Consider the following 25,214-nt stretch of genomic DNA (forward strand, 5'->3'; position numbering starts at 1 on the left):
CTGTAGTGATTGACTAGTTTTATAATTCAAACAAATCAATTGCAATAACCAAACATCGCATAGCCGGAGTTGCACATTAGAGAATAGGAGAACATCAAGTATTTATTTTGCGGCCATTTGGTTGAAACGACCTGTAGCATCTCGGAGAAACAACTTATTAGTAGAGATTTGGTGAAAACGACTTTTTATCAGGTTGTAGTTCACTCGATTGTCTCAAAGATGATTTTTTAGGACTGGGATTCGGCATCGGATGTAATATCTTTTATTTTTATTTGGGCTATTTATTTTAAATGGACGGCTTAGATTGTGACTGCGACGCTTTTATGTAGGCCATTGGTGATAGGCTGATAGTTCTATTTTATTATTATTTTGGTAACGTTTTTTCTTGTCCAAAAAGCTTGGGGTAGAATTTTGTCTACATCAAAGAAGAGAGGTTTAAGAGAGGGAGTGAGGTACCTTTTGTAATGTAATCTATGAGTTGCTTAGGAAAAAAAAATGCAATCTATGAGGCCAATGGGCATTTTGTGGTCCATATTATAGTTTACAGATCTAATAAAATCTAGTAATGTATATGTTATTACTTGGTAAATATAATGTCACGACATTTATAATTTTTAAATGATGTGATATTCCATTAAATGTAATAAAACAAAAGTTTAATGATAAAATGGATTCAGATAATATTCCGCAGCGGAGATGTAGCGTAACTTCATGGGAGAAACGACTTGAAAAAGAGAAGTGTCTCCCACCACCACCACTTCTGGGGTACGGATGTTTCTGGATAAAACGACTTGCAGTACAAGATATCGTTTACCCGTCTTCAATCCCCAGTCCGTTTGACGCGGTTGGATTATTCAAATACGAAAAAGAAGCGTTTTCAATGGAAACTGACGTGTCCACGACGAGAGGCCTAACATCACATGGCTCATGCCTCATGGTCTTCCCCCGTCTTGGTGGTGTTGATAGTAGTGGTAAAGTTTGTTACTTGCGCAATTAGTTTCTTTCAGTTAAAGTTTCACTGATCCAGCACCCAGCACCCAGCACGCAGTTCATATATAAGCAAAACAAACCCATCACCAACTTCATTCCATTCTTCTCAACAACACGGCAATGAAGGTCCTCTCTGTTTTCACTTTTTTCTGTTACAAAGTTTTTTTTTTTTTTTTTGTCTAACTTCTTCAACATGCCACTTTCTTACCATGCCTTCCTGTTATCTTTCTCTTACTTTGTAGTTTTCTTTGCCTGTTTTTGATTCATGTGCATTATTATTGTTGCTAAGCAATTTGTTTTGGTTTACAGGCATCTCAAGTTGGACTATGGTCAATTTGGCTATCTGGGTTTGTGTTAATTAGTCTCTCTCTCTATGCTACTCAGAGGTTGCCTTCCCTCAGGGATCGGATCAAAGTGCCCAAACTTAATTACAGACCTCTTGGCGATCTGGGCAATCCGAGAATTACCATATTCTCAGCGCCTAGCCCATTTAATGGCTCTGCTGGGGCTAGGCAGAGTCTAGCCGTTCGGTCATGGCTTGCCCTGTCCCCGCAAATCACCGTTGTTCTCTTCAGCCAAGACCCTTCTGTTGTTTCTTTCGCGGATGCTTTCGGTTCGCGGGTTTTGGTTGAGCCCAACATTGATTTCACGTAAGCAAATAACTTAGTTGTTGATTTCTCATTTTGAAGGCTTTCATTTGGTATATTGAGGTGTGCTGGAGAACTATTAGATGTGTTTATATATTGGTGTAGTTATCGCTAGTGCTGATTGGGAACTGTTATATATGAAAACATACCAATACTATATGACATTGAAGAATGGAGTACTGTTTAATTGTCCTGTAGGAGACTTGGGATTTGGTCGTTCTTGTCATATATGTTTCATGTAGTGAATTCCTGGTTTTGAATTGACTTAATAGAAGAAGTTTCGTTAGTGAATCTAGAAGTTGATATTATGTCTATCAGAAAATTCTAGTTGAAGAGCATTCAAGTTTTCTCCAATTGCAGGTAAAAGGCATTGGGCCTGTCGAGCCACAGAGTCTGCTGTGGTTGCTTTATGTTGTTTCTAAGGTGTCATCAAAGACAAACCAGGCACTGCATTAATCTTAGGTGCGAAATGTGTATGATAGCATTAAAAATATTTCCCATGTGTGGTTGCGGGTTCTATGGGAGATTGATTCTTTCTTTGAGAATAGAGTTCTGCTCAAAACACGGAACGGTTTTTACATTTTTTGCATTGAATCTTGAATGGTTTTACAGACATGAATGCTTTTTAGATGAAGAGATAATGATAGTATAGGCTGCAAAGACAATAGTATACATATAAAAGGATTTGCTGGTGTATTTTTGATATCTATGGCTTGCAAAGGTCCTGTTTGGAAGTGTTCAGGAAGGTATATAATGTGCAGGGTTATGTAAAGATTGAAAAAAAAAAAAAAAAAAAAAAAAAATGGGGTTACATAAGAAACCTCCAGTGGAAGTTAGTAAGAAGATGCAGGTAGCATGTTTAGAGGGGACTCGATGCATTTTGTTAATTATTTTGGTATTACTAGAGACTTAAAAGCCTAAAAATCCTGGTGGTGTTTAAATTCTACTGCAGAATGAGTTTATCCTTGTATTATTCTGAACCTAAAGTCTTTCGCTGTTATGCCATCCACATCCAAGATCTTTATCCTTTTGTTTTTATAGGAAAGATCTTGATTGACTAACATTTTTTAAAATACATGATACATCATTTAACAAGCAATATATCCTGTGAGCAAGTCTACTAGGCATATGAACTGAAAGTCAAGATGTATAAATTATATAAATCTCATAGAAGATCAAGAACAGCATCATATGAGATCCACTTTGCATAAGTATGAAAGAAGCTATGAGAACATCTGATGATAAAGTTATTGGTTATTATTTTTGTACTCTTGCAAGTTCTTGTCCAATTTAGGAGGGAAACATTAATCCATTGCCTTCTGATCTGTCTGGATGTATCTAGGTTTCTTGGCACCCCATTCTTCCATTCCATGATAGCAAGATCACATTCATTCACCTCGGACATCTTTGTTCTTATCGATCCTGAGACCATTCTTCTGCATGACTTTAGTTCCACCCTAAACTACGCTTATGAACTTGACCATGATTGGCTACTTGTTTCTTCTTCACGAAATATTTCCTACTTCCCGTTCTACTTGGAAGAGGATGGGAAACATTGGCGAAAGGGAAATGGCAAATGGGTGAGAACCCAGGAGGTACAAAAGAATGTATTCCAGATTGAAAGTTGATGGGCCATGTGAGAATACTCCATTTAACTGTTCTGTTCCTTCAGTTGCAGGAGATACTTTCTCGAAGTTGGCGGTGGAATCGCTGTGAGGGGAGAATGCTTATGGCATGGAACAGTGGGGATTTGCCTTTACATACTGGAGTTCTTCCTCCTTTCTTGTATGGTAAGGGGATCCACAACAATTGGGTCATTAACGAGGCCATGTCATCTGAATTCAGGTTTGTGTTTGATGCTAGTTGGACCATCTCAAGTTTCCATCTAAATGATCAGGAGCATTGGTCTAATGGAATAGTAGGAGATTCCAGAGTTTCAGATATAGAAAAGAGAAGCTGGGAGTATGTTGGCAATTCCTATATTGGGAAACTGTATGGATCATTGTTTTATCGTGAAGCTAATTATTCTAGCCTGGTAAAGCTTTTGAAGTGTGAGGGACAATATACGTTCATCAATACAACTGAAAACATTGTTTATCCGTATGGATACCAAAGTGCATTCAGCTTATGGAAGAAAAGGATCTTACATCCCTGGAGGCAAAGGAGGATCATGGCTTGTGTTGAAGGCATTAAATCTCTGGACAGAACACTAGATTGCTCTCTGAAGGATCATATGAAGTTCTCAGAACCATTAGATTTTTCATTCTCCTTGGAGTCACTCCTTCCTTTAATTGCAGACAAGAATAAGACAATTGTGCTTGCAGTTGCTGGATATAGTTACAAGGACATGCTAATGAGTTGGGCATGCAGATTACGCCGCCTCCTGATTAAAAATTTTATGATTTGTGCTCTTGACCAGGAAACCTATTGGTTCTCTATCTTGCAGGTATTTATGCTTCTCCCCTGTTCTTCTATTTTATTTCTCTTTTTCATTTTAATCAACTTTCTTGGTCAATCTCAGTTACAGAAAACTTTTGGCCATGTACTTGCATGCACACATATAAAAAAAATAAGGAATTTAGCATATGCTTCAAGCAGAGCAGAGTGTTAAGTCTGGGAAAATTTGTTGGCTCTTACCAATGCTCGTCTTGATATTTAACATCTTGAAGCTTGTCTATTGTGGACTGATCTCCACATTTCATCATATTGTTTAAAAGAATCCGATGCTCCTTATTGTTGTGAAAGTTGTTCTTACTTTTAGTGCTGTGCCCCTAAGGTCAAATTGGATTTGTTTATTGCACCCACTTGTGTGAACCCTAAATTTAAAAAAGTTTGCATTTGCTGGTAGGGCCTGCCTGTTTTCAAGGATCCATTAGCTCCAAGTAACATCAGCTTCAATGACTGCCACTTTGGAACAAAATGCTTTCAGAGGGTCACCAAAGTAAAGTCTAGAATGGTTTTGAAGATACTGAAGCTTGGTTACAATGTACTGCTAAGTGATGTGGATGTTTATTGGTTTGAAAATCCGTTGCCATTGCTTTACTCTTTTGGCCCTGCTGTCCTCGTGGCGCAGTCCGATGAATACAAGAAGACAGGTGCGTACTCTAAGCATCTCAAAATTCAAATAATTACCCCTTCTCTGAGGAGGAAAATGACAATAGATTGGACTATTTGAATACCTAAAATAAAATTTGAGTACTTACCCAGAAATGTTTTTCATTATGACCATTGGTTGATGTTTAGTTGATGCGCTCCTCCCTCCCTCCCTCTTTGCTAATGTGCTGTTCTCAGGACCAATAAACATGCCTAGGCGCTTAAACTCTGGTTTTTACTTTGCTCATTCTGATGATTCAACAATTGCTGCCATGGAGAAGGTGGTGAAGCATGCAGCAACTTCAGGCCTATCTGAGCAGCCAAGCTTCTATGACACGTTATGTGGGGAAGGTGGGTCCAATCGCGTGGGTGATAAGACGTGTGTGGAACCTGAGACGAATCTGACCGTTTATTTCATGGACAGAAACCTCTTCCCAAATGGTGCTTACCTAGACCTGTGGCAGAAGAAAAATGTTAAAGCTGCCTGCTTGAAGAGGGGTTGTCTCGTTCTCCACAACAATTGGATTAGTGGGAGACTGAAGAAGCTGGAACGTCAGGTATTTTCAGGCTTATGGGACTATGATTCTAGTACAAGGATGTGCTTACAAAGTTACAAAGCTGGCACCAGTTGATGCTTTATCATCCTTTATTCAAGGCTCACTTTGTTTTTCACTTCCAAGAAGAGAAAGGAGACATAAGATGAAGCCGTTCCTTCTCCCATGTTATGCTTTGCTAAGCCTTGGTTTCATCACTGTCTTTTGTTTGAAATATTAAATTAGAGGAGCCAGCCATGAAAGACAAAAAGAATTTACCAATGTAATGCCACCATTTCAATTCCTGCCAGATGATTATGAGGAAGCTATTGGATTCGACAACATTTGATTGCCGGCTATGCTGAAGAGGGGTGTTTTTCAGTTGCTGGGGCTCGGCCGGTGCATCAACAGAGAATCTAGAAGGAAGAAAGACCTGGAAGGAGCTTCCAATGACACAGAACCCAGAAGAAACAAAGAACTGGGAGGAGCTTCCATACCATTGGATACGAGCTTACAATTGTCAAGAGATATATCTGTTAGGATAGTTCATGCAGGTGGGCTGGAGGAACTGTATCAAAATGCAGTTCCTGCATCTCAGTTGATGGAAAAATATCCTGGGATGCATGTTGCGCGGTCAGAAGTTTTCAAAAATCCGCACAAGTCCCTATTATGTCCAGAAGACGACCTCTTGCCTGGTCAGAAATACTATATAATCCCATCCTCTACTGTACAGAAATTAAAGCGTAGACACCCAGAGAAGCCCAAAGGCGAAGAAGAAAACTGGGATTGGAACTTCTCCATCGATGTAGGTGAAGAAAGTATGGAGGACTCTATTTGTTATGCAAGTGACTTTTATGCCTCTAAGGCAAGGTGGTCAAGAGACTCAAGATCTTCATCGAGAAAAGGTGTTAAAGGAAAAAGGCCTTTTAGGCCTCCCCTCCCAAAGGCAAAATCATGCAGAGGATTGGGATGGGAGCCCAGCCTAACTTCTGTCCAGGAGCTCTCTCCATGACTTGGTCCTGATCACCACTGTCTTTCAAAGGTAGGTGCTCTTTCCAAGCAGGCGAATTCCTGATAAAGATATGTTGGCTGGATCAAAAGTCTGATAGGAAAATTTACTTCAATGTTCACCATTTTGTCAGTGTCTCAAAATCTACCGGAGCTCTGTTCTTCATTTAGAGGACTTGTCTGCATAGTCCTTGAACTACTTCCAATAACTTGTCACAGTCATTTGTCAACTTGTTTCGGTATCCCAAAATCTTGACTGGAAACTTGATACACATTTTTGGTTTTTTTTCCTGATCTTTTAATATCATGCAAAATACCAGTGCTCTTTGTCAAATTGTTTCAGTTCTATGGTTTCTGAATTGAATGTATTGAGCATTTGAGTGGCCAAATGAGGATAAGTATTTACTGGTGCAGTTTAAAGATGATTACCAACAATCGCCTTTGTATTTCTGCGAACTTTTCAGTTTCACAAATGAAATAACCTTTATACCTATTTTTCAGTTTGAGTCATGAGATGTATTCACTTCAACTTGCTCCCACCGTCTTAAACAAGAAAAATAAAAATCACAAACTTCAACTCTAATAGAAGAAAGGACTTTTTAACAGATTAACTAAGAAAACCGAAGTTATTTACTCAATTCCATATGGTGACTTCCACTCGGAGGAAATCATATTAGCTCAGCCAAGGATAATATTCCACCAATCAAATTCGTGAAAAAAGTCAGTAATTTTAAATAAATAGATGCATAAGCTGTTCATGACTTTGATCCTTTGAATGTACACTCATAAAATAGGAGACAAGAGCTTGGTAAAGATCCATGTATATAAAACAGAAAGGATAGCACCAACTGGAATTGTCACAGCCCAAGAAGCCACAATCTCCCTAACAGTTTCTGCTCTAACACTGTTAAGTCCTCTGGCGAAACCCACCCCCATGACTGCCCCTACGAGAGTGTGGGTTGCCGAGATGGGAAGTCCCAGCTTCGATGCAAATAGAACTACAGAGGCTGCAGCGAACTCGGCTGCAAATCCTCTTGTGGGTGTCAGTTCTGTTATCTTCTTCCCAATTGTTGATATTACTCTATATCCCCACATCGTAAGCCCCGCAACAATTCCAAATCCTCCCCATGCAAGAACATCAATTGGAATAACAATTTCAGTTCCACTGGCACCTCCTTGAAGTATGGATAATGCAGCAGCCAAAGGACCTATTGCATTAGAGACATCATTTCCTCCATGTGCAAATGACATGAAGCAGGCTGAGAGGACCTGCATGTACCCAAAAACCCCATAAACTATTTCCAGCTGGGTACCTTTTGGACCCGCAATGTCAGAGAGAAACCCAATATTTTTGGTGGGGATGGTTCCTTCTTTTGGCTGTTCTTGAAATGTAGTGGGCTTAAGAAGGAGATGACCCAGCTGTTTTCGGATAATTCTGTTTACAAGGACCGCCCCAGCAATTCCAAAGGCTAAAGCCTGAGCCAGAGACAAAGGAAAGCTCTTGCTAAGAGGAAAGGCCGCAAAAGATATTCCAGTTACACCGACAAACACAGCAATTGGTGCAGCTGTAGCTGCAGCTTGTCCCGGATTTGGAGCACTGTACACAAACTGGGAAAAAAAGTAGAGTCGTAAGAACTGTGCATCTCATCATTCTGTCAAATAACTCGGGGTATGGAGAAAGCTAGTATTAAGTTCTGTTTATGATCAAGAAGTAACTTTCGTCAGTTATTATACTTGGTAATGCAAAGCTTTACATGTAAAGAGGTAACAGAAGGCACAAGCAGTCACCCAACCAAGCTTATGACTTATGATTTGTTTTGGGAGTCTATCAGGATACAAAGTTTCATTGTGCATCGTGAGAGCTTCCCATTAATCATAATATTCAAGCCTTTTTTACATTTATAATAGATTTCTGGAAAAATTACCTCCATACAATGTCTAAAATGACGAGGTCCCAAAGTCAGTTTTCTAACAAGCAGGTAAATTCATAAGTCAAGATAGACCCTTAGATGTAAGGCAGTGAGCTTGCTTCTAAGTCTAAGAGTGTGAGAAAATACCCTACGGATGCATTTGTAGACAAGAAATGACACCAGTGCTCCCAATAATGGTGAGATCACCCATGAAGAAGCTACCCTGGCCAGTGAACTCCAGAAGACGGCACCTGCTCCTCCATATATAAGTCCAAATCCAACCATTGATCCTACTATACAATGTGTGGTAGAGACAGGCCAACCATAATATGATGCAACCTGCATATATAACACAAGATAGATCATTATAAAAGAGCTTGAGAATGTAGCATATAATCATATTAGGAAAATGACTACATTCAAATTCAAGTATAAAACTAAGAGAAGTCGGATTTAGGATATTCCAAGATGCATGTGAAAGCAAATGCATCTAAGAATAAATTTTCTCACTCTCAAGTCTGTGTTGATAGGTGAATAATGCTGACACGTACAAGTTTTAGAAATTATTTTCGGATCATACCACTCTTCAAGCTAACATATTCTTGAAGAATTTTATGTATGTTAGGAAGTTAGGACCGCACTGCCAACACAAATGGGTTAAGGCATAATGATCCGATAAGCTGTTGCATTTTCAAGAACCATTAAACATTTTATTTTTGAATTGAATATTCTACCTCCTTTGCTACCAATAAATTCCAAATCATCTATCATAAGGGGCTATGTAGAAAGGAAATACATATTTCAATGAAGAATTTTTGGAATGTAAATCCAATGTCCGAGTAAGATATCATACAACTGCCAGTATTGGATGTGCAAATACAAGCATCCACACACTCATAAAGTTCAAAGAAATTTTCCAAATGCTAGTTAAAGAGAATCTCGGGAAAGAGGAGTGTTACACATCCCAAATTTGTTTCCCAAAAATTGGTTCTCAAATGATGTGTCACCATCTCATGAGATTTATTATTTTGGGAAGTGTGTCACCAACTCATGAGATTTTGACACATCATTTGGGAACCAACTTTTGCGAAACAAATTTGGGATGTGTAGCATTTCACCTCAGGAAAATCTTTTTTCCCATTTTTAAAGATGACATACACGCTGCTTTGGGGAAGTCAATGCTATATACAAGGCATATTAATATGGTGGTGGGTTGCAAGGACTCGATGAAGTATAAAATCCTAGTCGCCTAGGGAACTATGAATGGGGAGACATCCTGCTAAGAAAGACAAGCTTTATGATATAGTAATTGTTTAGTTCCTACATAGAGAAACTGCTCTTCATTGTTTCTTCCGTCTTCTTTAGATGTAAATCTCAAGGAATTTTTCTCTATTGATTTTGGATATTAGCTCCACCTTTGTCTCATGTGGGTGATTAGTTCCATAAGGTATAGAACAAAACAAATGGCCTAAAACACAACTAACCAACCAAACTCCACAACAGCATCAAATATCATAATGTGAACAACAACAATCCAGGGTAGTAAGATGAACTACATACTGAAATGATATAGCATGACCGCAGAAGTGCAAAGCTTTAAATGAATTTGACAGAAAATTTTGTTGAAATAAAATCTTTGTTAACCAAATTTCTTAATTGGCCCAAAATTTCACACAATGAGAAGAAGCAGTGAAGTGATCTAGGTGGGGAGCAAGGAAGAAAATTAAGTCACTCATAATACCCGAGCATTGACTTCCACAATCATAGAAATGAATATCTTTCCAAGTTTTTGAAATCACACAAACTACGCAAGTAGGCGAACAATTGTTAGTAAGCTGTAAGCTCATACGTCTTTTCTCATTTGAACTTCAAGATCTTTATAGCAAGGAATTAAAGTACTGACTTGGGCCAAATTCTTTAATCAGTTAGCTAGAAAGGCTTAGGAATCAAATGTTGTACGGATAGCTTTGTTCGCATTGCATGCATTTGGTTAATAATGGCCTGTAGTCTGTATAATCACACAAATAAAGTAATTCACATCCAACACACCCATCTCCTCTGACTTGTCACATTGCACAAATTGAACAAACATAAAGATTCTAAAACTAACACAGAATGTAATAAATTTAAAAGAGAGAAACCATAGTATGTACCTGCAACCAAGTACCAGCCGCAGCCAAGGAAGAGAGCAATCCAGTGAAGAGCAGCATATCCTTTCCCTGAAACACATTCGCAACAAGAATTCCCTTCTGCATTGTACTCGTCACATGGGTGCCAATCAACAAGGCCCCGGAGAATTCCAACACCGCAGCAGTCAACACGGCCTGCCGGAGCGACAATGCTCCCGAACCCACCGAGGTCCCCATGGCATTAGCCACGTCATTGGCTCCTATATTCCAAGCCATGTAAAACCCAGATAGCAGAGTTGCATAAGACAACAGCTTGGTCTTCAAGGACAAGCCCTGCCCCAAAGACTTCATGAAGAATGGAAACGTGAGAGCCACAAACGCTATGCATAGAGCAATAGCAGAAGCAGTGCTCGAAGATATGTGGAAGGCCTGAGCCATTCCAGACAAATCGTCGTCATCGCCCTCAGTTTTCGCAGCTTCATGATGATGTTCGTTAAATTTAATTTCTTGTTTCTGTTCTTCTTCGCCTTCAGCTTCAGCAAAAGACGATATGGTGGCAAAAGGGTGTGTAAATTTAGAGTCTTTTAGGCTCAAGGTGGGGAAAGAAGAAAACTTTGGTGCTAGTATTTGATGCTTGAGAAGCAAAGTCTCTCTCTTGGAGAGTTGGGTTTCACGGGAAAAGAAAGAACAGCGATGCTTGGGGAGGTAGAGGTGGGTGTTATGCAGAAATAACGCTTGAGGTGAGGGAGTAGTAGTATTTTTGGTTGAAGATAAGCAATAAGAGGAAGTCATGTCTAAGAGAAACAGAACAAAAGGAGAGAAAAGGAAGAAAAGAGAATTGAATATGCAAAGTATTATTCAGGTGGATTCTTGGCCATGGAATTTGGTGGAGGAGGAGGAGGAATGTGGGAGCGTGCATTTTGAAAGTGGATCTGTTGTTCCTTTTTCTCTTTTGTTGGTGGAATGGGAGGTGAGGGGCTGGATTTGGTTGCTTCTTTGATCGACTAAAACGAGTGGTGGTCATAGTTCTTCATGGGCCTCTTCACCGCCTCTATATCCACAAGTCTATTATTCAGAAAAAAATAAAAAACTGAAAATCAGATACTATTAGTTAGATAATAGATACCCAGTCCAGTCGAGAAAAATATTGCTTACCCGCAGGTACACGCTTTAAATAAAGCCCAGTTGATTGGGAAAGGAGAACAAATGGTTGGAATTTTCGTCGTTGGATGCAACCAACTATACGGTTTGGTGGAGCACAAACGGAATAGTCAAAACTTCTTCGATCTATTAGTTTCTCAGAATCTCAAGTAATTCATGCTGTTGCGCTGTTTTTTTTTTTTTTTTTTTCCTTTTTTTAATAAAATTGTACTAAAAAAAAATCAAAGACAGATGGGCACGGTCACATCTCACCCGAATGGATTAAATTAAGACATCTTTCGAAATGGATAAACAACGGTGGACAATTCATTTTTAAAGTACCTACCAAAAAAATGAAGAACCTTTATTATTTTATACTCACAAGAGTTGGTTGAGTATGTAATATTAACTGAAAACACATTTAGTACGCATAATGACTATCATAGCAACACATGAATATTTGTCTATCATTCATTTTTTATCATTTCGATTAAATATTTTATATGTTAGATCTCACTTATAATCGAGAGTTTGACCTTCGTTAGATCACAAAAGTTAAGGTCCATTCCAACCCATTTTTGTATAAATGGGCAAATATTCAAGAGTTCTAGTGTTAATCGAAAAATCATTGTCTATAGTTAAAGGTGACAAATCTCTTGCATTGCATGTATCAACATTTCAGTCAATTCTAGCCCTAGCCCAAAAGTAAGCCTAGCCCACTAGTTCGAGTCGTATATCAGCCTGTTTATGAGTCCACCCACAGGACCTTGTGGGCCTGGAAACCGATCGGATTTTCTGAATCCAGATTTGCTTCCTTCAAATATCAACTGGATCAAATCTTATTCACAATTCGAACTTCTTAAATTCAAGTTATCATAATTTTGATGTTTTTACTTTAATATGTAAGCAATTTTTTTTTTCTCTGAAATTTATAGAATAAATTTAATGCAAGTAGTGATTGATAACGGTAAGCCAATATTCTGATGGGCCCTTGAGGCCCGCCTACGGAATGGCCCTGAAGCCTACCCACAAAAATGCTTCAAGACCAGTGGGTTGAGGAGAAATCTACTAGCCTAGCTTAATGACCAACTCAGATTCCTGGACTCTTGAGTATATCCATTAGATGATAGGACCCTCCACACCCAACCCTCCTTTCTTGCCACGTCACATAACCGCTTATCGACACCAAATAACCTCTCCAAATATTCTCGGAGGAATGGGAACAATGCTTCTATAGTTCTATGTGAGGAGAGGGGGTCTCTCTTTCCAGGTATATATATTTTTTCTCTTATTACACTGTCAATTCAGTTTTATCTCTCTTAAAAAAAATATATCACTAACTTAGGCATTTGAGGCTCTCCGGTCTTCCGGCAGTTTTTAGTAACCTTTTTTTCTTTATTTGGCAAAAATTTCGTTGCTGGTCTGGCCATTTGAAAAACTGCTTCGACAGATATTTATTTTTCAATTTTTGCTTAATTAAGAATAAGGTTTTTTATTTTATTTTTTTATTATTATTGTTACTACGTTATGTCCAAGTAGAATCTCATGTTAGAAATGGGTCTTGGGCTTAACTCAACCCTAAAGCTAGCTCAAGAGTTGACGTTTCCCTCACATTTATAAATGACCAATCCCCTTAATACCCAGACAATGTGGAACTTCCAACACGCCCCCTTGATACCATGTTAGAAATGAGTCTTGGGTCTAACTCAACCCTAAAACTAGCTCAAGAGTTGAGGTTTCCCCTCAGCTTTATAAATGATCAATCTCCTCGGCTGTGGAATTAGAGGTTGCCATGAGGATCAAAACAAATTGAGAGGTGTTAGCCAAAATGCTTTGATACCATGTAAGAAATCTTCTTTGTAATACAAGATTTTTACATCTCATCTCTAAACAATCATCTGATTTCCAATATTTCTTAGGCGTAAAATAGAATTAGGTGTTAAAAGTTAGAAATTCTAGCCAACCAGTCAACCATGGCACGGTTCAGTTTACAAGATATTCTTAGAACAAAAGCTCCGATTCGGCAGCCACTGACATAGCAGTTGTATGTTGAGCATTGGATGAGGTATATATTTTATATTGGAATGGTACATACAATTAACTCGCCGGATTCTTTATGATGGAAACATATTTAAGCATAAAAACATGTCAATAATGCTCATTCACGCACGCCAAACCCATTAATTTGTGCAACGAGAAATTCCGGAATCAAATCATTGCTTTTATACTTTCCATTCTTTTCATTTCTTTAGCATTAGGCACGGTAATTCATATGATTACTTTTACGACAATTTGTAAATTCATGTAACACTTATTATGTCAGATATTATGTCCCGTTTGGTAAACATGAATAGGTCCAAGATCTTTTCTCATTTCTCTTTCGATCCAAAAAAAGTCAAAACATCAACAACCACTACTCATTTTATCTTTATGTCACGTTAACACACTTTTTTCAACCTATATATATATATATATATATATATATATATATATCTTAAAAAGGTTTACCAAACACCACATTTGAAATAGTTATTCCATAGTTTGGTTTATTTATTATTCTTGAGAATAATCGTTTTATAAGAATGACTATTCTTCATGTTGACTCGTTGAGGAATAAATTATTCCTCCAAACAAATAAAAAGAAGAAAGAAATAGCTATTTCCCCACTAATAAAAAGGGGGCCATCCACCTCCACCAGAAGCACCGGTGGTGTTACGACCACCCCAAGACCGTATCCTTTGGTATCCACCTCGAAAAAATCAGTAGGTAGTCATGTTATTCTAATATCCCCTTAGCTCGAAAAGTGGTTGGTCAATTGCCATTCAATGAGTTAATTTCCTTTTTAATGTACCAAAAGTAGATTAAATATTTAAATTTGATTGAAACTAACTAACTATATCATATAAATTGTCACCTCAATTTATATTAAACTTGCAATAAAAGGTTTTGTACCCCAAATCCTTTTTCTTGCTTTTTAATCAGTACAAAACAATATCTTATCAGTTTAAAATCATGTTCCTTCCTTAATTGTTAATTACAACGACTTCGATCATTGGCCACACCGGAAACATCGTGAAAGAAAAACTGTCTAGCTTGAGTCTAAAGTCTACAAACTAAAAACATTTCAAAGTTCACCAAGTCTTCCTGCTTTGTCGGTTTCCTTCATTTTTATTTAATAATTTGATCCTTCAACGCCCATACTCTCTAGGAGTTCACGAACAACGTACAACATCTGAAAGCTTGACTTTGTTGGTTTCCTTTCCTATCATTTTAATTCAAAATTTTGAATCTTCAAAAGGGGAATCAAGGTCAAAAAAATCAACGTTAAAGCAGACACGTAGAGAATAAAGTGAGCATATTCTGCCAAAGGCTTCAAAAACAAATGGTCCAGGTAAATTAAGGATTCACATCTCCTACAATTCTTTTTAAATTTGAGATTCTCAAATTCATAAATATCAAAGAGTCATGTTTCAGCATTTAATGAGAAAACTACGGAATAAGATCTTTTCCAGTTCATTTTAAACTGAAGAATATCCTATTCATGACTAAGATTTTTTCTTAAAAATTTATAAAAAAATAGTAAGTCATATTTCCTTATTAAATAAGGAGGTGCATGATATTGATCTACAAGTGGCATGCAGTCAATCCCATGCAGAAAGAATCAATTCTTTCCTTTCTCCCTTACTCTTGGCACTTGGCACTGGCAATGTGAGGAAAATATAGGCTTCGCTATGGCCCACCTGGCCCCACTGTAACCCAAATACAACGACACTGGACCAACTCTCCAGCAGGACCAGATACATTTTCCTTTCGGCGGCCCCTTGTACCACGATTCTAATCGGACGGCGATGGAACCTCCCAACTCCAACACACAAGTAATAAAACCTCGTGTACCAAAGGCTTGGGTACAAGTGTAGTACACATTATATTCCCACCACAGCTTGTTGTTGCCGACTTGCTGTCCCTGATCCTTAATTCACAAAGTCCAATTGAAGATAGGTTGGCGTTGGTGCTGACACGTGTGGGCTCACACGCTTTTGAAAAATCCCACTAACGGACAACCGACTCAGCTCTCGATTTCCATCATCACCCCGCACCCCCCCAGCTTGATGGTGGCTTCCTCGACGGTGAGGTGTCAGCATCCTATCTACTAGTGTCCAAGTGGGCCACAATTGCCACAATGAAAAAGAGATCGTAAGGTCAGGATCATTTTAACCACATCTCTAATCCCAAATATGCCAAAGGCAATACCATAATCGGAGGAGCATCACAAAGAGTTGGAGGTGGAAAAGAAAGAATGACATAGTTATTCTCTTCTAAGATGTTGCTAAATCCACCAAGAACTTTTCTGGGTCTGATAAGATGTGTGATGCAGGAACCTCCAACCAAAGAATCACAGTAAGATTTAGCAACTTTTTATTTTTATTTTTCTTTAAATTATTGATTTAATTTGTAGGGTTGGAAATGGGACCTTTATAATAGTTTTTTTAAGTGCCATACGAATGCGAATGATCAGAGCAAAGTGCATGATCCTTTCTCGGGGAGGATAAGAAGATAAAGGTGGATATGCTCGACCACCGCCATTTGAAAATTACGCTAATATAACAAGAGAGAGAGAGAGAGAGAGAGAGAGGGAAGAATGGTGGGCCTGGTGGGGATATGCAGCTCTCTAGCAAACGTAGGACCCCATGGCATGTTCAGAGGAGATGCTTTCTTGGATGATTGTGTGACATAATCAAATGAATATGACAAGGATGACCCGAATATTAGTTTTTAATGCCCCAGAGTTATCCTTAAAAAGCAGCCAACCTTAGACTAATGTGTTGAGATGACACTATCTAGCATGATTAAGATTCTAACTTTTGAAGATCGGTTGCACTACTTTGATGTCATGTGGTCACTTAATTTTTAAATTTTTTATGGAATAAAATTTGATTACGATGATCTAGAACACGATCGATGTTCCATTTAATATGCATATCTGCCTACCAAATTTGAACTTGAGAAATAAATACTGTGATGACACTTGTAAGATGCTAATCAAGAATATTGGCAGCTGCTTGAATTTAACTGGGTTTCCATTCGGCTGCAGAAGCCGACGGGATAGGAGTATAATAAGTTGTTTTTTGCGCTTCTCTCTCTCCTTTTTCTTTGTTTAAGTTCATCGAACAAAGACTGCACTAGCGAGCTAGACAATGAAAAGGATGGACAACTCGATCTACAATAAACCAACAAAGTAAATATAAATTAAAAGGAAATGCATGCGGCCTTATGCATTTTTGCCACGAAAGATAAGAATTATTGTCACTAATAAAAGTGGTAAAACAAGTCATGAGTAGAGGCTTGACGATCCCAATATCCTTCAACCTTATTTAAACTCTAGAGAGAAAGGGACTCGAATAGAAGTATAGTCTCCCGAATATCATTCAACCTTAGCTTACCCGAATTCAACCTTTTTGAGTTCATAAATTTATAAGAAATTTTAGTAAAAGTTTAAAGAAAATACTATTTCTTGTGAGGGCAAAGTTTTTCACTTAATATTTGTGAGAATTCTGTTCAATATTTACCAACATATTTGTTACACAAAGATAGCTAAAATAGTTGCAAGATAAATTCAAAATGATTACACATTATCCGATCTTATCTCAACAAACTTGTAATTTTCTATTTGAATTGGATAGGTCTCATCCGTATCATCCTTCTTTTGAATTTATCATAATAAAAAGAAATAAATGAAGGGGTTTTTTGTCCAGAAATAAGCCAGAATTGGAGAGACTTCTCAATTCATACACGGACGTATGAGCTACAAATTCAACGGAGGGCTAATGGCTGAAGGGAGCCTAATTGGGCCGCATGTCAAATCCTAATTAATGTCCAGATATTTTATGGTTGATAAAAGTATTGGCAATGTTATGCAATGATTTGAGGCGAAATTAAACTGTACCAGATTTTTATTTATAATTTTGAAATCATTGTTAGTTGGTATACCAACTTCTCTATTATTTTCTATACGATGTACTCAGCTTAATTAATTCAAGATTATGGGTACCCTATAAATTTTACTAATTAAGCAGGCAGCATAATGCACATGGGTTGAAATAATTTACTCTAATTCATATAAAGAATAATATACTATATTAGAAAAATATCTGAAATTAGATTATTTAATTTAATAGATTATATTATATTATATTATTTGGGAGAACGTCCATCTTTTTTGTTGGGTGATGAGTATTTGGAATCTCAAGGAACCTGATCTTTTTTGTTGGGCGAAACGTGGCCATCACAGGACCACACGGTCAATACCCAATCAAAAAACAGTGGAAATTAAAATAAAAAGAAATCCGAGAAAAAAACAATATTGCAATCGCCTTAATTATTTCATTCTGAGGAAGCAGCTAGCTATCCACATATATCCTGACATATGGCAGCGGCGTGGAAGGGTCTCGTAGCATCTCACAGTCTCCCCTTGCAAATAAATCTGGTTGTGGATCCCATACCTCGCAAAACGACCGATTGCTACGTCTGAATATGACTAAAAGAGACTAGAGACGTGAGGTACATATGGACCAATATAAACCTCTGCAAGAGTCATTTGAAGATAAATGAAGTGCTATTTATGTTTTCTTTGCTTCTCTTGACTTTTTTATTTATTATTTTTTTTATATCACTTAAAAAATAAAACCCTGCTACTTTTGCTATTTATTTATCACATATATTTTATATTAGTTAAACACGAGTATTTAAATATTTTTGTGTTGATCTACATATAATTTCTTTTATAAATAATTTAGTTTGTGCAAAACGATTTTTTTTTTTTTATTCTAAACATTATTTTAATGAACAAACTTAGTCAAATAGGTTAATTTTATGTTCATGTTAAATTACTTAATGTTTTAGGGTCCTTTTAATGTAACTTTTCATTTTTTTGTTTATTTCCCGATAAAGTCTCAATATTTTTGAGATTTAATTTTTTTTTCTGTAATTCTTAAACTAAAATTCAATTGACATTATTTTCTTAAGTTTTCAATTGTGACAATGTCTTACACAAACTATCAAAACATTGTCAATGTCCTCCCAAGACTAGCAAAAAAATAAAAATGCCTCTATATCTTTCTCAATAAGACAAAAATACCTTTATAAATTCAAAATAATAAAAAAATATTTTTTTTTAAATGAAATTTTTTTTTAACAGAAATTTTTATTTTAAAAAAAAAACATTTTTTGAAAATTTTGTTTTAGAAAAAGAAAAATTTTATTTTCTTAAACGAAAATTGTTAATTTTTTTAAAACATAAATTTTTATTTAAAAAATTTATAAAACAAAAAATTTCAATTTTTATAACCAAAAAAATTAATTAATTTGCCGCCCTTTCGATTTTTTTTTTTTTTTTTTTTAGGTTTTTTCTAGAAGTTTTATTATTTTTTTTGTTTTTATTTTATTAAGGGTAGTTTCGTCGTGATAGTTGTTGAGAAAGTAAGGGAAAAACTCACAACTCAATAACTACCTTAACAATTTGATGGTAGTTAATGAATTTTGAAGAAGACATTATCAATTTGATGATAGTTTAAGAAGGTATGTCAACTTTCTTTTTTTTTACCATAATTGAGCCTTAATTAAAGAGTATTGATATTGACTAAGCGACTAACCATTTTACTATATTTGAGGCCTTAAAAGATTTGTTAGTTAAACAAAACTAAAATTATACTAGTGCTAATTGGGGCCACATTCCATTGGTAGCCTTAGGTGTCCTGGCCAATGAATCAGGCATGATAAATGTGATAAATGTCCCAACATGCTTCTCCGACGAGGAAAGTGGGAGAGATATTTAATGTTTCACATCTTCTTCCTTTTTTTCTTTTTCTTTTTTAAATCATCCTCACTATTTCGTTTGAAATAAATAATATATTTTAGAGGGGTAAAATTATCTAAAAAATTAAATTATAATTTTACCCTTCTAAAAACACTAACAAAATATATTTATTTAATTTGAAATTGAGAGGATCCTATTCCATTATTACTAGGAGTGGATGCCATTAATACCGTGATCTTCCAAAGATCAATTGTGTGTTACTCGACTATTGTTTCGAGATGGTACAGTCATTGGGGTAGGCTGAGAAGTTCTCAGTCTAGCTAGACCTTGATCAATAGCCCTATTGGTTTGCGAATTTGATCCAAACTCATTATTAACAGGCTAACAGCATGTTTGGTATTACATTGACAAATAGATATTTTAAAGTAAAAAATAAAAAATAAAATAAAATCACTTTTTAACTTTTGACAAAAGTGCATTCTAGCTATTTTTAAGTACTAAAAATAATTTTTAAGCTCTCTAACACAATTCCAAATAAGCTCCATGCAATTAATAACTTTATTTATTTATTTTTGGTTGATAAATCATTTAACAACTTTTAGTTATTTTTAAGTCCTTCTTTTACCTATCAAAAAAAAAAAAATCCATAATATATAAAGGATTTAAGTTTTTTTTTTTTTTTTTTTTTTGAAAAGAGGATTTAAGTTTAATTAATTACTTTACTTCACCCCTTTATAGTTATTTATTCCATGCGGATAATTTCTTAAATTACTTAGATTTAGATTTACGGTTTATCTCAATCTCATTAATTCTTTATGAATTTAAAATCGGGGGGTCAAACAGTAAATTGACTAGTAGAGCTCGCAATCTCTTCGAAATCAAATATAAACCGAAACGGCAGTTGAAGGCGAAGAAGAGGGAGATAATATTGGAGGTATCCATACCTTTTTACCCCCAATGGGCCACGGAGGAATCTGAGTGACGTAAGCTGACCATCCCTTCCAAGTTTCCACCTCCTCCTGCCCAACTCTCTCCAGCTATAACTCTATAAATAAGGCGCAAAGGGTACCATACATAGGCTTGAAGACGCCACTCCATAAGCATCTTCCAAACCCTCTCTCTTCTCTTCTTCTCCTCTATTCTCTAAACTGGACGCTATTTGTCTTTTACCCAAACCCCAGAAAAGCATGGTCGGACCTTCACTCCACACCCTCAAACCTACCTCCATCAAATTCCTCTGTAGCTACGGCGGCAAAATCCTCCCCCGTTATCCTGACGGCAAGCTCCGTTACGTAGGTGGCGAAACCCGTGTCCTCGCCGTTCACCGCTCCATTTCGTTTGCCGGTTAGTTAATTTATTGTTGTTTTTGTTTATTTATTTTATTTTGAACATTAGATTAAGAGAAAGAGAATATGTGGATTGCGAGAAATGATTCAGAGTGAGATTTGTGGTTGTGTGTGGTACAGAGCTGTTATTGAAGCTCGGAGAATTGTGTGGCGGATCTGTGAGCCTTCGTTGCCAATTGCCTACGGAGGACCTTGACGCTCTGGTATCGGTCACCTCCGATGAGGACCTCGCTAATCTCATCGAGGAGTACGACCGAGCGGCATCGCCACCGTCGTCTCTGAAGATCAGAGCGTTCCTTTCGCCGGCCAAATCCACCAAAAAAACCATTCCTTCTCCTCCTCCGTCGGCTTCATCTTCTTCCAAATCGTCGTCGTCGTCGTCTTCGGCGTCTCACAGTCCCACCGTTTCCACGCCAAGATTTTCGGTGCCGGTGGCCGACATGTGCCTTCGTCAGATCTCGCCGCCGGTAGTGTTTCAGAAACATGCCCCGAAGACTCTTCCTCACTGTGCTTACCGTGCTCATGGAAACCCTAGGCACATCTATCTCATCCACAACGGGAACCACTGGCAATAGCACCCAAACTGATTGGAATTGGACTACAACATATGCGACGCAATCTATAAAGGAGAAAAAAATTACTGCTACAAACAGCAAAACCAATTCAAAAACTTTCCGAGTTACATATATATATATGTCTGTGTGAGATGTACTGGGACTGTAAATCGTTGAGAAGGATTGCTTTTGATCCGTCGCCATTAATGAATTTCAGTCCAATTAGTTAAAAAAAAGTAGTGGTGAGTTTTGTTCGTTTCGTCCTGTTTTGGATTCCATAACCCATTATTTTCGCATAACCGATTCCATGGCCACTGCCCATTTGCCGTTAGGTTCCGTTTAGCGCCGTTTTCCATTTGCTTACGTAACCGTAAAAGCCGGTGCCTGTGTTTTGTCTGTTTGTTTGTTTCCTTCCAAACTCCGCCGTATTTGTGTGCGCCACGTTGCCACCGCTATCTTTTGGCTGCCTAACACGTGTGTGTTGTGTTTGGTCATTGCGTTTGTCCAAGTCACACCTGACATTTCTGGCTGCTTTTCTCCTTTTCTTTTAAAAACTGGTTTGTTTGCCTTGCCTTTTTTTTTTTCTCTTTTTTTTTTTTTTTTTTTTACAATTTAATTGTAATTTGGCATTTGTAATTTGCAGGTTAATGAAGAAACAAGAATGAATCAGGCAGGGGAAGATGATAGCACTTGGCGGCGATCGAGCAAGCGATTTCCTTTCTTTAAGATGGTATGAAATAAACTCTTTATACAACAAAATTTTATTCAATATCTGTTGCAAAGTTATATATATATATATAACTTTATTTCTGGCCATTAAATGTTAATATTTCTTAAGCTCAATAATTTTTCATTTGTCTTGAAAACGCGATTTTATGCTTAACAATTTCAGTAGCTCGGATAGCACTTGATGATTATTTTATGCATGGATGATCAATTAATCTGTTTCATTGTGTACCCTTTTTTTTTTGTATAAGAGATGAGTTATCTCAAACGTTGAGAAATCATACTTTTCTTGTTTTTGGCGGATTTAGATTCCGTCACGCAATAGGGCAGCTGCATGTCAGAAGCTAAGCAGACCCCACCTGCCTCAAACTATTTGGATACTTGTTTGAGTAGGTGGAGCCTAGGCAGCAGCCTAGCTCTCACGTCGAGTTTCTTTAAAGCTTTGGTTTTGAAATGTTGAAATTTTTATATTTGGTATTGTTTTTGAGTTGTTTGTGTTTTAATGCATGGGATGATTTGTTTAAAGGGGGAATGAGAGAGAGTAATTGTTGAAGTTGAGAATGGTGTATTTGATGGTGTATAATGCAACAAGGAGGAGAGTTTTCTTTGAACTTTCTTAAATGTGATATGATTTTAAAATGGTTAATAGATTAAAATTTAATAATGATTATTTTAAATTTAATAATAATTTTAAAAGTCATATCACATTTATAATAATTTAATAAATACTTAATCTTCTTTCTAGCATTACTCATTTAATAGTAGTGCATGAGAATTGTTTTAGAAGTGGTTAGTCTAAGTTTTTGCTTTGATAAGGTGGGGATAGGTATAAAAAGAAAGAAGAGTCAGAAGAAAATAGGAGTTTTGTGCATGTTTTGTGCGAAGAAGGCATCGAGTAGTGGTATTCAATCAATCTCAAAGTTGATGTTGATCGATTGAACCGTTATCGAACCTTGAACATAATGGTTCCATCATCGAACCAGCTACAAAAGGTTCAATCGAATCATAAAAGGAAAAAAAAAAAAAAAGGAGAGGAGAAAATGCACATATAAGGCTGCTCATTATATTAAAAAAAGAAAAAGAAAAGGCTGCTCATTGCAATGCAATCTTATTGCATGAGACCTCTATCCCTTTATAACAAGATATCTAAAGGAATTGGAGAATATTGCAGTAAAATTTTGGTTATACAAACATAGAGTCGGAGACGACTAGGATTTGTGTAGCAAAGCAAAGCAAAGCGCGATATGCTAAGGAAACTGAATTAGAATCATGATATTTTGATTCTACATTTGTCTTTCCTGTTTTCGAAACTGACTGCTTTATGATATTTTATCCTTTTGATGGGTATGCAATGGGCCCTGACTAACTGCTGATGGATGCTATTATGCATTTTGACCAGATTCGACCCAACTGCGACTGGGTGGCACCGGTGTTCCTTTCACATTAATGATTCAACATATAACTCCAAAGGCAATGGCGATAAATTTGGAAACCTTGGGGACCATTTGAAATAATTCTGGCCCTCTCTACCCGAATTTATTGAGAAAAAAATATTGAGCATATATGGTACTTGGCCATAAAAGTGACCTCATGACAGCTGGCGTACATGAAGGTGCACCAATATAACATAAATTCATAGATTAAAAAAGTAGTCGATCGGAAAGAGACCTATTTGGTTTTGGGAAGGGGAAGGATAAGAGGTATGATTTCTGGTAAGAAGAAAAGGGTCTCCACTCAAAAGCAAGATTCCATTTGCCGACCTGATTAATCGAGGAGCCAAACAAAATGGAAAGAGAGCTCATCATTGTTATCTTCTGAGGAAAAAGAAAAACAAAAACAAAAACAAATGGCGATGTACGTATGTCATAGAACCCCAATATCGATGGCCGACGTCGCGTCTAATCCGTGCGCGTGAGGGCAAAGACTAATGGGGTGGGGGATAATGTGCAATTGCTGCTGATTAAAAGGAACAAAGGCTTGTTTTGGGATGCGAGGGTTGGGACCCTCGGATCGAAGCTGTAAAATGCATTAGATATGATAGCATGGTGACTCTGGTAAGCAAAAAGTAGTGCTGCTATTTCAAATCAGCAAATTAGCACTTGCATACTGTAAGTTTGGAGGAAGGTATCTGGATTTGGGGTTTTTTTTTTTTTTTTTTCACTCGAAACAAAGCTTTTTCCCAGCTGGAAAACTGGTGAAGTCTGAGAGAGAAAAAAAAATGGCATCCATTAAAGCAAACAAGTAATGCGAAAAAACTTGGTAATATAGCATGCCCATGTGCGCGTCAACCCTTAATTGCTGATGAAAATGCATACAAGACGTTGATAGACATGACCACGGCACTTGGCACCATCAATATATAAAGGCTTTGGAAAATTGGAATTGGGGCATGGGTCCAGCTAAGATTTTATAATTGGACGAATTTTTATTATAAATTCCTTACTAACTAATATTATAAGATAGCAGAAAAGTCACATTCTAGACCCATCAATGTCCAGGACAATTAAAATTGCAACTGGATATATTATATATTTGTTCCTAATGTACATTATTGTATCCGATCATAATCATCTGACCTGTCCTTTTATGGAATAAGATCCAGATTAAATCGCTAAATTACATGTTGTGAACTATAACACTTTTTTTTTTTTTTTTTTTTACATATCCACACAAGAGAAGGGGGAAGAAGGTTTTGAATTAGTGACCTCCACTTCATGAGGCGTGATTCACAGCTGATCGAGCTACTCCTTGAAGACTGTAATGCTTTCTACGGTAGAGTTTAAATAATAACACCTAATATATCTATGTCCATAAATTTAGCAAAACGTAGGAGAGATTATGAGTTGCATTGAGTCACCTTCAAAACCAGCATTAATTAAGTTGGTGTCAGATCGAATGAATATATAAAGAAATAGTAATTGGATGGTTCTGCCGTGCTGCTGTTATGAATCTGCTGGTGAACATGCAACAATGAAGAGGCAATTCATTAATATTTGTAGCAACAATGATTGACAGGATAAGTGTAGGAAATTTAAATGCAAATATGCAGCAGAACAAGAATACATATCAAAAGGATAAATATTACTTCTTAAAACACCTAAGTAACCATTTCAAAAGTTGTCTATAAAAAACCTAGTCCTTTTAGGTAATCTAATGTAGTGAACATACCTCTTTCTTTTTAAGTGGATTACTTGAATCAGACTGTCTGGTAATCTGCTTCCGCACTTGGGTTCTGTTAAAAGTTTCCTTCCTACTTCCCACTTTGAGATCTTTACAACTAGAGAACCAATTAACATGTTGAAATGCATCCCAACATTAATGTGGG

At 36.9% G+C, this 25,214-nt stretch overlaps 4 protein-coding genes across 5 annotated transcripts; 3 read left to right on the forward strand and 1 right to left on the reverse strand.

The window, feature by feature from the left end:
* Nucleotides 1-1,031: 1,031 nt before the first annotated feature.
* LOC148586628 (Nucleotide-diphospho-sugar transferase family protein) lies at nt 1,032-5,376 on the forward strand. Its single transcript, XM_088515385.1, has 6 exons — nt 1,032-1,116; nt 1,300-1,640; nt 2,980-3,232; nt 3,310-4,083; nt 4,486-4,732; nt 4,929-5,376. Exons 1-6 carry the CDS (start codon nt 1,111-1,113, stop codon nt 5,360-5,362), a joined length of 2,055 nt encoding a protein of 684 aa, XP_088371511.1. The 5' UTR covers nt 1,032-1,110; the 3' UTR covers nt 5,363-5,376.
* A 237-nt stretch (nt 5,377-5,613) lies between these two features.
* Nucleotides 5,614-6,651, forward strand: LOC132176952 (uncharacterized). The gene has a single exon (XM_059589118.2). It carries the CDS (start codon nt 5,622-5,624, stop codon nt 6,273-6,275), a length of 654 nt encoding a protein of 217 aa, XP_059445101.1. The 5' UTR covers nt 5,614-5,621; the 3' UTR covers nt 6,276-6,651.
* Nucleotides 6,652-6,976: 325 nt separating this feature from the next.
* PHT2;1 (phosphate transporter 2;1) lies at nt 6,977-11,297 on the reverse strand. Its single transcript, XM_059589950.2, has 3 exons — nt 10,335-11,297; nt 8,329-8,520; nt 6,977-7,879 (listed from the first exon to the last, which is right to left on the reverse strand). Exons 1-3 carry the CDS (start codon nt 11,100-11,102, stop codon nt 7,055-7,057), a joined length of 1,785 nt encoding a protein of 594 aa, XP_059445933.2. The 5' UTR covers nt 11,103-11,297; the 3' UTR covers nt 6,977-7,054.
* An 8,921-nt stretch (nt 11,298-20,218) lies between these two features.
* On the forward strand, nt 20,219-24,038 carry LOC132177452 (RAF-like serine/threonine-protein kinase 20). Of its 2 annotated transcripts, none has more exons than XM_088515759.1 (4): nt 20,219-20,607; nt 20,730-21,720; nt 21,807-21,893; nt 23,289-24,038. In XM_088515759.1, exons 1-2 carry the CDS (start codon nt 20,451-20,453, stop codon nt 21,182-21,184), a joined length of 612 nt encoding a protein of 203 aa, XP_088371885.1. In that variant the 5' UTR covers nt 20,219-20,450; the 3' UTR covers nt 21,185-21,720; nt 21,807-21,893; nt 23,289-24,038. The 2 variants fall into 2 exon arrangements, with proteins under 2 accessions (XP_088371885.1, XP_088371886.1); XM_088515760.1 differs by having other exon boundaries at nt 20,730-21,405.
* The last annotated feature ends 1,176 nt before the right edge of the window (nt 24,039-25,214 follow it).

Source organism: Corylus avellana, chromosome 4, assembly GCF_965113065.1.
Source record: "Corylus avellana chromosome 4, dhCorAvel1.hap1.2, whole genome shotgun sequence".
NCBI classification, from domain to species: domain Eukaryota; kingdom Viridiplantae; phylum Streptophyta; class Magnoliopsida; order Fagales; family Betulaceae; genus Corylus; species Corylus avellana.